The 16013-nt window shown below is 40.7% G+C and overlaps 1 protein-coding gene across 1 annotated transcript in view; it reads left to right on the forward strand.

Annotated features, from left to right (window-relative positions):
- ush2a (Usher syndrome 2A (autosomal recessive, mild)) overlaps positions 1-16013 on the forward strand; it is a 193260-nt gene that overhangs the window by 10171 nt on the left and 167076 nt on the right. The window contains exons 6-9 of the mRNA XM_061041049.1: positions 11366-11501; positions 14492-14555; positions 15354-15455; positions 15551-15740. Coding sequence (XP_060897032.1) covers positions 11366-11501; positions 14492-14555; positions 15354-15455; positions 15551-15740 — 492 coding nt within the window. The remainder of the gene's footprint in view (positions 1-11365; positions 11502-14491; positions 14556-15353; positions 15456-15550; positions 15741-16013) is intronic.

The raw sequence follows: 16013 nt of genomic DNA on the forward strand, positions 1-16013 counted from the left end.
ACCACTGTCCTGTACATTTATGCAGAATTAACTGCCAATCTATGGCCTATTGTGTGCAGAAAATTATCTCTACAGCTATTTTGGATATCGGGAGAGTACAACTGGTGTTCTGGTGGCTGCTGCCAAAGTGTTATTAACATAGCTTGTTTTCTTAGTGTGTGTGTCTTTTTGATCTGAAGTCCTGATTGCACAAGGACAACATGGAGCAGTGGATGGGTTTAGGGACAATAACTAGCTGCATACATTGTCTCAACTAAAGTATAGAAGACAGGGACAATTGTTACACGTGTACTTCCTTCCTTTTTATAGCCCACATGACACATCTTTTAGTAAACAAATCTTCTTATAAATGTCCTACACTTTCAGCCAAGTGGACAGTTGATGTGGTTAAATAAGTTAAAGAAAAATCCAAAGGTAGTTGACTTTTTAAGGAGAAAGAGGGATGTGAAAAAAGAGACAGCCAAAATAAAGACAGAAGGAAGTTCATGATTCAGATAGCTTTGGAAAACTATCTTTTAAAGTACCAGTGATTGACTGTGTGCCTGGAGGACCCCCAGAGGGGTCCGTCTGTTAGTGCTTGAGCAAATCAGCATTATCCGATGAGGCAGTCACAGGGACAGCCCGTCACAACGGTCCCATCAGTCCTTACATGGCAGCATGAATGTTAAACATTGGTGTGTATCCGGTATACACGTACATTTCTATTTTTGTTAGTGTTAAAAATATGCACACACTTGTGATTTTATCAAAATACACACAGGACTAGACACACAGACACATAGAAAAAGCTGGTTTACTTCTTGTGAGTGGGTCTTTCCTGCTACGGAAGACAAAGAAGAGCAAAAAAATAGAATTGTTAAGACTTCTAAATGCAATGTTAAGCTTAATGAATGTTTTCATGCACAAACTTGAAGACTCCGGCCTTTTTGCATGTCTGTGGACTGACTGCTCTGATACAACCTTCTCAAGCTCTCTTTCTTTCTTGCATATGGAATATTGTGGAAACTCAACTCCTCCTTATGCCCAAGATACTTGATCCCAGATAAGCTGCTGCTTAATACGTAAAAAATGAATTAAAAAAGAATAACAACAGCGGTCTCAAAGTTAAGACAAAATATTTGTTTGAAACCAGTAGTCCTCCTTAGGTGAACAGATGTTGGTAGGGTCCCATGACATTTGTGGGTACAAAATGGTAGAAAAATTGCTTTTTCTTTGTTCTCCAGCCTCTTTAATAATTTGAAATGACGGGAAACAATTTATACAAGATGGAAACATCAGTTTACGACACAAAAGATTCAGCATATTCTTAGAAGTTGAATAGAATTTGTAATCATACATGCAGCTTAAAAAAATAGGCACTCAAATTTTTAATTGGAGGAATCTACCTATTATTTTTCACTGGTTGTTGTTCAACAGAACATTATACAATAACATAACAAATAATAACAATTATTTCATGCCTTTTGCTGTCCTGAGCAATGTCTCTGCTCTGCTTGTGATTGACTGTGGCAGGGTTCTCTTTCAAACACCCAGAAAAAGTGCAGGAAAAAGGCAAAACAGGGAAAGGTACTTTTCACAATATTAACAAAACAAAAAATTCCAAAATGGCAAAGGTTCCACATGAACACAAAACACAAATAAAATATGAGCACTTTCAAAGCAGTTTGAGCAAATATTACCTTCTCTGTAACCAGATACAGACTGACCTGAAAGTGTAAGGCAGCCATCTTTTTAACCAGAGGCCTCCCACTGGCGGTTTGAATTACGTAACTTTAAAAAATATTTAATTTCTTATCAATTTAATGATATTAACTTTTAAATCCCATTTAGCCTTTTTCCATAATATACATTTTTTGGGCCATTTTTGCCCTTTATTGGACCGGACGACTAAAGAGAGACAGTAAATGTTGGGAGTAGAGAGTGGGGGATGGCATTTTGGGATGCAGCCGAGATGATCTCTCAGCCACTGCGACAAGGACTACAGCTTCCTTATTTGGGGGCATCCAACATAACTGCTAGGCTATCCGTTGCCCCATGTTTATACTTTTTGATTAACATTTTACATCTAACCACAACAGATATTTATTGAGATGAACAAGATAAAGATGTTATAATTATGAATGCGCATGAACTAACAATTTCATATGTGGAAATGATTTGCTCTGTTTCATCAACCAAACACAAAAAATGCACATATGCAAAGCATATCACAGTAAGAATGCTTTAAAGTTGTGTAAATCTATGTGTACAGTAAGACAAAAGAGTTTGCAATGTGCTGACACATGGGAAGGTAGCCAGCCACCACATTGGACTTTCCTGATTGGTGTCAGACTGTGAACTTGAAGGGCTCAAGTGATCCCACTTTCTCCCAAGCAAGTAATACCGCAGGCTCTGCAATGTCCACTTGATGGCCAGACCCTCTTTTTTCAACAATGGAACAGCTTTTGTAATTGGAACTATATTGTGTGGCTCCGGGAGGATTGGATACTCTACTCCTGGGCCAGAACTGCTCCTAGTTAGATGCGTCCACCTGTACCACTTCCATTGAACTCTGGACTTTTGAGGACAGGCGAAGAACACCGGTGGGCTTTCAGTACGCTGTGGGCTGTTTCACGGTCATCCCACCAGGTTACTGGATTCTTATGGTCCTTGCTGGTGAGTGGTGCGGCAGTTCCAAACTGTCACTGACCACCTGTACCAGCCAAACAACCTAACAAGAGACCATACATCCTTCTTGGTGCAACACCAAGAGCAGTTCTGGATAGCTTCAACCTCATCCACTTGTGGATGCACCTCTCCTCGGCCCAGGTGGTACCCCAGGTATTGTGTCTCCTGCCGTGCCCACTCACTATTTGTGAGGGTCAACCCAGAACCAGTGGCAGGTGTTGGACATGATCCTCCCAGATGTTTCTGTAGACCACCACGTTTTCCAGTAAGTGCAGTGCAGTGTCCACATTCCTGGAGGACTCTGTCCATCAGTCATTGGAAGGTGGCTGGTGCTCCATGGAGACTGAATTGCATCACGGTGATCTGAAAAAATCCAGCTGGAGTTTGGAAAGCTGTGTAAGGTGGGGATGTCTTTACCAGTGGAACTTGCCAGTACCCCTTACACAGGTCCAGCGTGGTGATACATTTGGCTGCTCCAATCTTCTCCAGCAAATCATCAATTCTCTCCGTAGAACTCAGAGATGGAATTGAGCTTCCTGAAGTCAATGCCGATACTGAGGGACCCATCCTTCTTGAAGACAAATTACCACCGGACTACTGTTAGATAGCTCGATCACACCTAGTTTCAACATCTCTTCCACCTCTTGCTGCAGATCTGCACCTATCTGCTGCGGAACTTGGTAGGGATGCTGGCGGATAGGTTGTCCCTCCTTCAGATGAAGTGCTCAACCACAGTGGTTTTCCTGGGCTGGCGGCAAAGAAAGAGTAAGCATCCTGGAAGACCTGGAGAAGCTGCACAGCTTGTTGTGGTGATAGGTGTGTAAGGACGGGAGACACAAGCATCCCAGGAGTCTCCTCTTCCTCATCGAGGTTCACCAACCTCACCAGCAGAGCCAGCCCATGAGACTGAACTTGGCATATTTTAAGTAGGTTGATACGGTACATTTGCTTTTGTCTTTTCTTTTCTGGATGATGGAACTCGTAGGTGACTGGGCCCATCTTGAGAGTGATGGTGTGGGGGCCATGCTGTCTTGCCAGGAGCTTGCTGTTGGAGGAAGGAAGTAGCAGCAGGACTTTTTGGCCAGGCTAGAACTCCTGGTGTCAAGCCTGTAGGTCATATCAGGTCTTCTGGCATCTTCTGGCTAATCTGGGCCTTTCTCAGGTTGACCGTTGCCTCATCCTGATACTTGGCGGGCCCATCACTCATCTCAAGCACAAACTTGTCCACCCATCTGTAACTTGAAGTGGTTGATGTGGCCTCTAAGATCCATGGGTCCTTGCACATCCCAGCCATACAGAAGCTCAAATGGAGAGAATCCTATTGAAGCTTTAAGAACCTCCTGACAAGCAAACAGCAGGTTGTATGACGTTTATGTGCATATACTCCAAGGATCATCATTTGTTAACCCTTACTGTCCCCACTAATCATATCTAACATTAAATATCTAAAATATGGTATATAATTTTTTACTTGTTAAATAATATATATTTTGTTTCCGTTAAGGGTAAGTAAAATTTGTTCCCTGCTCATGCCCCCCTAACAAATGTAAAGTTTACTTACATGTATGCAAGACGTATCTGTATACTTGTGTATATGTGTTATTCTCTCCATGTGTGTGAAGGTGAGGCAAGGTTGTTGGGGTGTAGGGGTGAAGCCGACACCTCTATGGTAGACCCTCTGCCTGCTGGCACAGAAGGCAAAAGGGCACAGGGCTGGCATCAATTACATGGCCAGAGAGAGAGAGAAAAAAAGGTGTGTGTATGTGTGGCGGGATTAGAGAGTTTTTGTCTTTAAATGTATTTGTTAATTGATTTTTCATGCCAATGTGTGGTGTAGTCTGGCTTATAGTGCAAGCAATGCACATAAAGGGTTTTCTCTTCCCTCTGAGATGTTAGATATGAGTCTTTACAGTGTTTGCAGCAAAGAGGTTTCAAAGAGCTTTATACTGTATAAATAAATACAAGTAGGCCTTTCATAAATGCAAACCTGCCCTTTCTAGAATCGTCCACACTTAAGATGTAGCATGGCATAGGCTTGAAACTAGAGGCGCATAATATTGGAAAAAATTGACATTACTACATCTTTTATTTTTGGGGTGTAAAGGTATTTGTATTCGTTCCTGACTGTCACAGTTCAGACGACACAGTTCATGCAGTCATACGAGGAACATGTTTGAGACCAATTGCAATCACACATGGCAGTATCCACATGCCAATCCGGGTGATGATAATACTCATAAGTGTTTGATAACTGCTATTAAACAACATGCAGACACAACAAACAACAAAACACACAGAGAAGAAGAGCAAGATGAGACGGCTATTTTAAATCATTTCTGTGGGGAAACTTTGGGTTCACAGTGATGTATGTCATTGGAAACACGTCAAACATGCTTATGAATATTAGACTGCATCACCCAGAGGTGCAAATCGCCAGCACTAGGCAAAAGGTAACAGGTGTCCAACAACTTATCTTATCCTAGCTGTTTTTAAAAAGCCTCTGTATGTGAAAGCAAAGGTTCAAAGACCTCCTGTGCCACTTAAAGCTATGACCGCACACTTCATTAAACATATTGTGATACATTGCTCCTAAAAGCATTTTATCTTGTCTTATATTTCTTGTATTTATTTTATATATTCATTGTTTATGTTAAGTAGCACAAAATGAAACCAACTGTAACCTGCAATTTTCACATAGCCCTGCCCCACTTGGTCTGTTTCTGGAGTGTGCTCAGCTATGAGCAGCAATGAGCCGCTATGAGCAGCTCGGTTCCCAAGATCACAGGAGAACTACAGGATTGCACAGGAACTAAGAAAACATTTCAAACAATATTTTGCTGAGTCTTTCTGAGGATAATTTGCTGCTCATTTGTTGCCTGTTGCTGATTAAGTATGTGATCGGGAGTCTGTATATTGTGTTTTATTTTGAAATTGACCGGATTCTCTGTGCGTTTCCTTGTCTGACTTTCTGTCCGGGTCGATCTATTCTCTTCAGCTTGACGAGAGTGCATGATATGGAAACAGGAGCATTGACTATAGTGGCGCTGATGGACCGCGGTCCACACGGACAATGTTGAAATTGGGAGTAAGTTTTAACCCGTAACCTCAAAACCGAAGTATGAACCGAACCGTGACCTCTGTGAACTGTAACACCCCTTTTCGTCAGGTTTTTATTTTTTTTAAAGTTCTGATACATTTGACAGTTCTTAAAACTGTTCAAAATCTGAACATTTCTTCATTACCAATGCAGGTGTTGCCACTAAATATTCGTGGCATGTTCCACCGTTAAAAGCCTGCGTAGCGTTAACCAGATCCAGGAAAAGGTGCTACTGGTAATACACATGGAACATCTGCCTCGTTTAACTGAACGTGTACTTTGATCCAGCTGACAATTAGTCCTCAATGCATTCTAGATTCACTCATCCCTGTGCTTGGAGTCTACTTGCGGAGAGAGCTCACCCAGGTTGCATAATACTGTATAATACAAGGTGTAAACAGGGCATACACCTTGTTACTGAATTGTGAAGATCCTTCCCTGCTCTTGCGTTGGTATTGTGTGTGTTCCTCATTCTTGTGTGCTATCATGAAAGTCTCAGGGAAAAAAAAGTTAGAGACTTATGGTCCTTATTAAAAGCTTGGTGTGTCACCTTATATATGTCCCGTCTCCCTCTTTTTCTCTCTTTATCTTTTGCTCATGCTTTTTTTTGACAATGATTTACTCTCTCTTTCTCTCTCTCTCCCTCCTTCTCCCTCTCTCATTCTCTGCCACATCTATCTGTTTCCCTCCTCCTTTCATTCTCTCCCCCTCCACCTTCTTTGCCCTTCCCTCTTTCCCTCTCATTTTCCTGAACTCACACTCTCTCTCTCTTCCCCTCTCCATCTCCCTGGGGACAATTTTCTTTTCTTAAATAAACTGTCATAGCTAGTGTTAAAATATGGGCCTTACACGGAGTGAGCGCAGAAAGGCAAAGGCATGAGGCCCTGGGCTGGTATAAAACATGGATAATATGCTGTGAGAGGTAATTGTATCTTTTAGCGCCGAGATGAGTAGAACAAATGTGTCTCCTCTCCATCCTCTCTCTCCCTCGCTTTATTCCCTTTCCTCCTCTCCTCCACTTCCTTTCACTACCTTGACACACTGCAGCCGTGCTAATATGATAGAGAGAATATTGGCTGTACATCAGAGCTGCAGTTCATTGTGGGTAAGGGCAAGTATATGAGGGGGAGAGACGAGTACAGAGGGTAGAAGAGGCCTTGAGGCGGAAAAAGAAGAGAACAAATACAACAGGAAATAATGAGAGAAATGGATAGAGGGAGAAGGTGATAATATGCCTGAATATGAATTGTAGAGCTGGAGCAGGTATAGCATCTTACACTTTTTGCTTCTACTCACTATAGTTTATATGTGGAAGACAGTAATATCTGGGAATATCCAGTAAGCAGGCTTAAAATGTTACTGGAGAAATGGGCCTGGAACTGTTTGGAGAGTTCAAGATTTTCATGAATTTTTTTATATAAACACAAGAATGTGGGAAGATTATTTCACTTTTAGTAGATAAGAAGGACGTAAGGGGAATAGAGAGGGGACCATCTTGAGGAGTTAGTGATATTTGAAACTTTTGTCACGCAGATGCTCTTTTGCATATCTTTTGCATATCTTTAAAATATTTACTGGTTCTTTCCCTTGTTGTTCCTTTCTTCTCCCATATTTCATTCATCCTATATAATTTATTTTTCCTTAGAAACTTCCAAAGTGATTTCATGAACAATTTGCACGGGAAAACAGCTCTATTTTACTTTGCTTTTTACACCTTCCGAAATCTCTCCTACCATGATTTTCTGCCTTTAACAAACTGTCTTTCCCTCATTCTCTGTTAATGCCCCTGAATCATCCTTGTACTCTTTAATCGGTACAGCTTATGACAGTCTCTACCCTTCTACCCTCTAATCAGTGTCTGTCAGGAAAAAAAATCTTTAAAACAAAACACGTAAGGAAATCAGTAGGACAGACCTGCAGTATGTGTTTTTGTTATAAAAAAGAGAGGAAAGTTTCCTTTAAGAGCCTGTTTTTGGCTACGTACGTTCACTTTCAAAGGTAAGGAGGGAACTACCCATATTACTGGTTGGATATAAAATGTTCGCTACAGTGCCAATAAAAAGATTAGAGTAGACAAATGGGGGAAACTGTATAATTTGTCAAACAGGGACAGCATGGCATGTGCACTACTGTGTTTCTTTCTCACACACACACACAAACATTTTGCTCATGCAGGAATCCATTCATTACTTAGGTAGTTTAGAGACTAATCTGACCGCAGTAAACTCTGTTTCTTGGATTGGTTTCGTGTCATATTTTAGGTCCCTCTCGTGTACTTTGACCTTAAGCTGGCCTGTTACCCTCTACTGTCATAGCCCTTCTCTATATACAGTATGAATACCTGTCTGTAACATGTTGGATGCTTCAAAAACACCTTGCTGCTTACACTATTGACAATTTTCTAGGTACATTTCTGTGTGCTGTGACTAATCGTATCAGGACCAGGTTCCATTTAAACTTTCATGTTTTGTTTTGTTTTGTTTAGTAAACTTTGGTTACTATCTTTTCACATTTTTCTACTACCTCTCTTGTTTTTGTGGCCCACAGCTACAAAGTGAGCTGAGAAGAAACACTGCTGTCTACACTGTGTACTGAGCCATGGCTTGGAAAGGAGTGTGAAAACCGAGAAGAGCTTTAGTCAAAATGCCAGTCTACAGATCACTAAAAGCTTTACCACTCAGGGTTTCCTTGGGCTTTTAGAGAGGCTTAGGTGGTAACATAGCCAGTGGGGTAGGTTCTTATGCAGGGAAAAGGGTGCTTGAAACTTCCTAAAGCACAGAGGCCTTCAGAAACAAAGTGTAGAGAAATTGTTTAATAAGCAAAGGATTAAAAAAATACTTAGAAAAAGGCTTATAACATGTCATCTAAAGCACTCCCTGCAGGTAACAATGAAATTCAGTCAGTTTTCACATTTTTAAATGTTCTGTCACAAATCTAGTCAAAATAGAATTAGCTAATTTTGATATCTGATTGGATATTGAAATGTAAAATGGAATTTTTTCAACAATGTCACTGGAGAAAACTTTGTATGACCAGGCACTAAGTCCTAATGGTGCTGTGAATGGTGGCAATGGCTGTATTGCTTCAGGCTTAGTTTCAATATCCAAGCTGGCTCTCCTTCAAGTTTCAGCTTTAGCTGTAATGTGACAGTTTGCAGGAAAGAAGATTAGAAAAACATAAATACCAGAGCAATAATGAACAAGTGTTAATCAAATCACTTTCCTGTATTTTATATTGTAAGATTACTATCTGGGACAAATGGAGTGGCCAGTGAGAAAACGTAAGCACCTAGGGGGGTCGAGGGGCATGCCAATCCCTTAATGATAACTGCGGAGGCAATTGTTTGTAAAACATCTGGGCAGAATGAGTCGGAACTAGTTTGTCCAACTATCTTACTAAAATAAACGGTAGAAATAGCAGTCGTCTATAATTAGGTGAAAAGTTAGCTGTTTCTCTGGCTATTATGTAAAGCCATGTTATTAAAGAGCACATACATTTAAAGGTCCTGTGAGGAGTTCTTCACTGGTTATGAAAGGGAATGAAATCATGAATAATGCTAAGAGCAGAGACAATCAGCAGTGACAGATTTCTTTCTATATCATTATTTTTTTGCTGTCAATGCTGCCAACAGGTCAGAGCAGGTGGTCGACAGGGTGGTGCTGAACCAGCATTTCTACATTTTTCACTGAAAAGATTAACAGTCAGTGAAGCATTTGACTGATATAAGAGCACGATGAGAGTTTTTCTCAGAGGCTCTATTTGTAGTCTGTTTCTTAAAATGCATACCCAGAAGGAAGCTTCAAGCGCTTCAATTAAATACAATCACAAATGCATTCCTTCTGTATAAAAGGGAAAGGTAAGGTTTAATGTTACCATTTCGTTTCTTCTGGACTTAGTGGACACAGTCCAAATGAGACTAGTTATCAGCACTCACGCATTCTTTAACTCCTTATCCCTTTTTCCTCCCTTCCCAAAGCACTCTGAAGTTACAGCAGCTAAGAGAGAGAGGTAGTGGAAAGGAAGACGTAAAATACAGATGGACGCGGGAAGAGGCAAAACTGAGGGAAGTGTTTGTGAAAGCTAACAAAGGAGAGTTGGCTGTGTTTCAAAAGGGCGCGTGGCGGCTAAGGAGGATGAAGCGCTTCAGGATTCATTTACATCAGGCCTGACAACTGCCTCACATCTCCCCAAGAGCCACATAGCTCTGGCTTAGAGATTCCTAAAGAGGGCCCTTCTTCTAGCTCCTTTTCTTACAGCCGCTCCCTGACTTTCCTTTTTATTCCTCCTGTCTCCCTTTTCTTCTTTCCTTTTTTTCACTCTTATTCTCTCCTGTGCTTTCTCCTCCGCTCTCATGCACTTGCCAGTCTTCAATCAGCCCTCATGAAAGTGTCTGTCTGGGCGTCTTAACTATCCTCTGAGAGGCAGACACTTGTCTGGGCCTGCCTTCATCCCCTAAAGGCGTTTTTTGACTTGGACTTATTTCCCTCCTCACACCTTTTCAACTTCCCTAAAGAGCTGACAACAAGTGAGAGCGACAGGGCAAGATAAACATGAGGGAAAGAGACAGGAAGGGAGATGAGAGGGGGACGTTGTCGGCTGAGAGGGATAAGATGGTAAAGATGGTTATGAAAAATAAGGAGAGAAAGGAAGCAAATGAAAATGAGGCGAGGAGACTCAAAACCAGAAAATAAGGTGAGGGGGTGACCTCATGAGGAGGAGAAAGGACAAATCAAGAGCAGAGGAGAGACGGGAAAGATGAAGTAGAAGACGGGGGACTCTAGTTAGACAGGGAGAGTCACGTTTATCAGTGGTCCCACAGTGTGTTCCACAGGATTTAGGGATGAGCTAAAGGGAGAGAGTAGGACAGGGCACATTAAAGTTTTAAGGGGGAGAGCCCCTCTTATGGAAGTATTTTTCTTTTTGCCTGGGTTTGATGTGGAAGTGAGCTGCTCTTGCTTTGACGATGTTGTCGGCTGTGCAGTTTTTAATATTCATGCAGCAGATCGGGAAAGGAGAGAGGAAAAGGAGTGGAGAGGAGATTTTTGGTCAAACAGAAAGCTAATTTGCGGCTGAGGCAGTTTAGCCTGAGGCTCTTTTTTTGCTACTGGGGAAATGAGATGGAAGATTAGCTGTATGTATAATTCACACACACACACACACACACACACACACACACACACACACACACGTGCAAAGGTATGCACAAATACACAGATGCATACACAGATAGACACACATAAGCACACACAGAGCAGCCGCCAGTCTCTCTGTGATGTTGTGTGTTTCAGCAGAAACCTGCTCCTTGGCCTTTGCTGTGGCAACTCAGGCTGCTCAAATTTACATGCTCCAGTGCGGTGCTCTCAATAGTAACCAGTGATACGTCATGTAAATGCTGTTTTTTTAATTGATCATCTTTTTGAAAGTTCTTCCAACTCTGATCAAAGGTCCTGGAGGACCTGGTTCCAGGCGGCTCTGGAAAATTGAAACAGGATGTTTTGTTTAAGATTACCCACTGTGTTAAGCTGACAAAACCCAGTGAACACAAAGACTGAGTCTGTTGTTGTCAACACATACTAACATCTCAGTCTGACTTATTTCCAGGTCCATGACAGACGTGTGAGTCTATTCCTGGATGGCCTCGAGGAAGATGGGACACCATTTGACACACAACCTCTGGCTTCCAGGCTATCTGATATCAGTGAGGATGGTGCCATGTGGGTGGGACTCAGCTCTAATGGTAAAGACTGTTGCATGATTATCTTTGTTTATATGTTAGCTGTAAGAGATTTCACTGTTGTGGAGATGCAATAGATACAGATTGCCTTATTCTCCAATTAATCAGTGGTAATGCATTAGAATATCATTTTTGAATGAAATACATCAAAATGAACATTGAACACTAAGTTATAAGCTTAGTTCAAATGTATTATTAGTAATCAAACTGTTGTCGAAAACCTAAATGTCTGGGCCATGCTTTTTGGAACTTCAAAACATACCCACAGTCCTCCTCGCAAACAGGAACCACTACTTCAAGTGGAGTTAAATGGCCTCTTGGTTTATCTTGTCTGTATATCTAAATATGGTGTCAATGACTGCTTGACTTTTATTCTCCTCCCAGCCTTTATCCCCTTCAACTACACATCTGTGATTGATTGGTGGTGCCTGGAAACCCTTTTAAAGTCAATAGGAGAGAAATTGAGAGAAATATGATATCCGTTCATCTTGAGGGTGATAAACGAGTGTTTTTCTTCTCGTTTATCAGACATTGATCCCTAGTTCACAGCAGGTAGCATCTGATCAGCTGAAGATCACAACAGTGGTGATCAATACAAGTGATTGGCTTGGGGCAGAGGAAAAGTGTGTGTGTGTGTGTGTGTGTGTGTGTGTGTGTGTGTGTGTGTGTGTGTGTGTGTGTGTGGTTAAACCTGGGGGCTGTGTCTAGAATTCTGATCAGTGTATTGATTATGCGTATGCTGATCAGATGTATTGATAAACAACAAAGTCTGTTTTAGGAGAGGACCCTACTAACTGAAAACGGTGTGTGTGTAGGCTACAACAGAGTTGTCAAGAGCAGAGATAAAATTATCAACCCCAGAAGTGGCCGGTCACAAATGCATGATCAGTTTTAAAAAAAAGTTTAAATGATATGGAATATGCTTCTGAATTCACAACACTAATAAATACAGTGAAGTTAATTTTGTGCATTGGTTTGGTCAACTAATTTACAAGTTTAAACAAACAAATGGGTCTTTAAGTTAAAATCTTGAAGATGCTTCCACAGGACACAAGAGGCCTTCACAGACACAAAAGACTTGCAGAAACAATGCATTGTGTAATCCTGTTGTTTCATCGCTGATGTTAACTGCTTTGGCATTCTTCACCTTCTTGCAGTTGGCTGGAGCTGTATTAACAAATGACTTCTACACTGATGGTTTCCTGTTGCTGTTGATTGACATTGACTGCTAATGTGTAGCAGACACATTCTATTTGCCAACAAAGTCAGTCCTGACGTGAGTCTGTCAAAATAGCAGCTCAAAAACAAGACCTGCTCATTTTAGTTCTCTTTTGTCAGCGGAGCAGTTATATTGCAGAAAGTACTGAAGGCAATAGAAAACATACATGCACCTTATCTTCTCAACAAGGTGAGAACTCTCCTTTGTTGGCACAGGTTTAAAATATTGTTTATGGCAGGGCCGGTGAACAAGAGAGAAAAAAAACAAGATAGAAATTACACATAGCTCTTAGTTATCTATATTAACTGGTTTTAGTTGTAACAACACAAAAACACAGAAGAGGAAACTAAGAGCGATAGATCTCAGAAACTGAAACACAGAGAGAGGAGACAGAGACCTACACAGAGACGAGAGAATTAAGGCTTATACCTTGCATCATCCCAGTAACAATAGAAAGAGTGCTTTTCAGAGGAAGCCATAATCCCATTTCCACACGCTAAAGAAATCCTGAGCCAAAGCCTAAGGCTGCACAACCACACACTGTTCTAACACACTTATATCCCATAACACTCGCTCACTCTGTGTCTGTTTTACACACAGATACACCCCTCCACCCTCCAACCCCCAACACACACGCTCACATTGTACTCGAGCCAAACATGGCAAAGCCTCTCTCAAATGCAAATATACATACACACACTCATACTCTCTCTTTCTCTAAAGTAAGGATGTTTTTTTTTGGATACACACAGTAAAGTGTCTAACACACACACATACACTTTCATAGACAAAGCTAGAGAGAAGCCCAGGCATGGCAGGGCTTCTGTGGATTCTTAGAGACGTTTATCTCTCTTCTAAGAGTTGTTGTCAAACTAGACAGAAGTTTGTTGGACACTACAGGACTCCAGCTCTCTTTGGACCTGTATCAACATCTGTTTTGGGCTCTTATGTTCCATCACACATTGTCACATACTGTGTGAGGAGATGTGTTGGGGACCTGACAGTTTTCAGTAATGTGTTTGATGGTGTTTCTTCTTTGCAGTCCAGTATCCATGTGTGTGACCAGAAGTTTTAAATAATCCTGTGCTTGATAAGGAGACGGTAGTATCTTGATAAATGTGGAATTTCCCGTCGCAGTGGGATTTTCGAGGTACAACTTCACCAATTACCAAGGTGCATGAAAAGTGAAATGCTTGAAGAGGTCAAAAAAACACTTGTAGTAGGAAAATCAGCAGATTAACAAACTAAACCGACGCGTTTCAGGTTTTGGCCTTTTCCTGTTGAACACATTTGCAGCTCCTGTCTCCCTAACCTTCTAATGATTATTAATAAAGCTTAAAAAGACACTACATATGTTTAGTAATAAACTGAAGTTTACAGATCAAAAATGAGACAAAATAAACAACTTCAAAAAGACTCAATAGTTTAAGCTTACAGTACATTTCCTGAAAAGTCAGTTAGCACACAAAGCCTCACTGAAAATGGTAGTACCTTGTTATCCTTACACAGACCTTTTTTAGCCCCTGCCTCAAACTGAGCTAATGAATTTGTCCTTATAAGCCTTGCTGCTCTCTAATGGGAGCTGTGGCCGATCCTGTTGGGCTTTGTATCATGAACTTGTTATAAGCAGCTGTGGCCAGCCTCACTTAGCTGGAGTCGAGAAACTGATAAGATAATCTGCTAAATACTGTGAAATCCTCTCACTTACTGCCTTCAGTGCAAACCCATTACCACCACCTTTGTGTTCTTTTCTCTTCTCTTTTCATCTCTCAAGGGTCTCATCAGTTCATTGGACGGATGCAGGACTTTAGATTTTATCCTGCTACTCTGACCAACAGGTAGGTTGGATAGTGTGAGGTAGGAGACATGTTATTCATGAGTAAAGAAAATGTGTTAAAAGAAGAACGATGGAAACTGTGATTGACACATCATAAGAGGGCAAGTGATAGAGACAGATAGATTGAATAGATGAGAAAGGGTTAGAAATCAGGAGAAATACACAAAGTTACTTTATAGATTAAAGTGACAGGGGGAGAGGAACAGTAAGGAGAAAGAAGGGGAAGACTAATCGTTGCATCTTCAGATCCATACTGCTTCCAGAGGATTTTCCTGAGAATCCAATACAAGGCAATTAGTGTTTTGCTTACCAGTGATGTACTGCACACAGAGAGGACTTTGAGCTTACAAGTTACTCTCATCAAGATTAGACAAATGTGAGATTGAGTTTTTAGTTTATGTCTTTGATTTTCTATTTTGCAATAAAAGTTCAGTCAAAAGTACAACAGCAGATGCCTAAAATTGTTATCTTCTCTTACAAATCTTTTTAAATTATTTATTATTTCACCCTGTTGGATCACTACTAATTTTCATCTGCATGATGACTCCACAACTAACACTTCATAGGCAATTTAAAAATTGCTTTTATTTATATCTTTAATATAATATTTTTTTAATCTTTTAATATTTAACAAAGCTGGGTCAAGTAAGGGTTATTAATATTGCTTAATCATAAGCAACATTTGACTTAAAGCTAAATGATCCTTAACTGGACTTTTCCTGTTTCCCATGAAATATGCATTTTAAGAATCTGTTTTGTATTATGGCTAAAAATAATTGACTGTTTCTTGTTTTTACAGAGAAATAGTGGAGGTGTACTCGGGGATCTTGCCTGAGCTCCATGCCCAGTCTGAGTGTCGCTGTCCTCCCAGTCACCCCAGAGTGCATCCTTTAGTTGAGAGGTTCTCCAAATCTTCAGTGCTCTCTGTTTAATATTCTTGCATTTTTGTTCAACATGAGTTTATTTAACTTGAATGTTAAACTTCATTTTTCACAGATACTGCATTCCCAGTGGTGTTGAAGACACCACTAATGATCGAGTCTCAAGACTCAACCTGAATGCCCACCCACTCAGTTACATCAATGATCAGGACATGGGCACCACATGGCTCTCTAAGATCATGTCTACGCAGGAACTGGACCAAGGAGTCACTATTACTGTGGACTTTGTTAATGGACAATACCAGGTAACAAACATGTTATGGAGCACATATTGTATTATTCCACAGTAATAATAAACAGTCCAAAGGTTTTCAATGAACTCATCAAATCAATATTTTTTGTTGATTTAGGTTTGCAGAAACTTTCCTAGGACTGTCTAGTGTATAAGACGCACTTTTAATACAATTTTTTTCATCTTAAAAGTTGGCTGCATCCTATATACTGGGGCAACTAATATACCAGTATAAAACATGAGCGCCACCATCACACATTGCACGTGAACTGGTTTGAAAATTCTC

The sequence above is a fragment of the Labrus mixtus genome, chromosome 1, assembly GCF_963584025.1.
Source record: "Labrus mixtus chromosome 1, fLabMix1.1, whole genome shotgun sequence".
Classification (NCBI taxonomy): domain Eukaryota; kingdom Metazoa; phylum Chordata; class Actinopteri; order Labriformes; family Labridae; genus Labrus; species Labrus mixtus.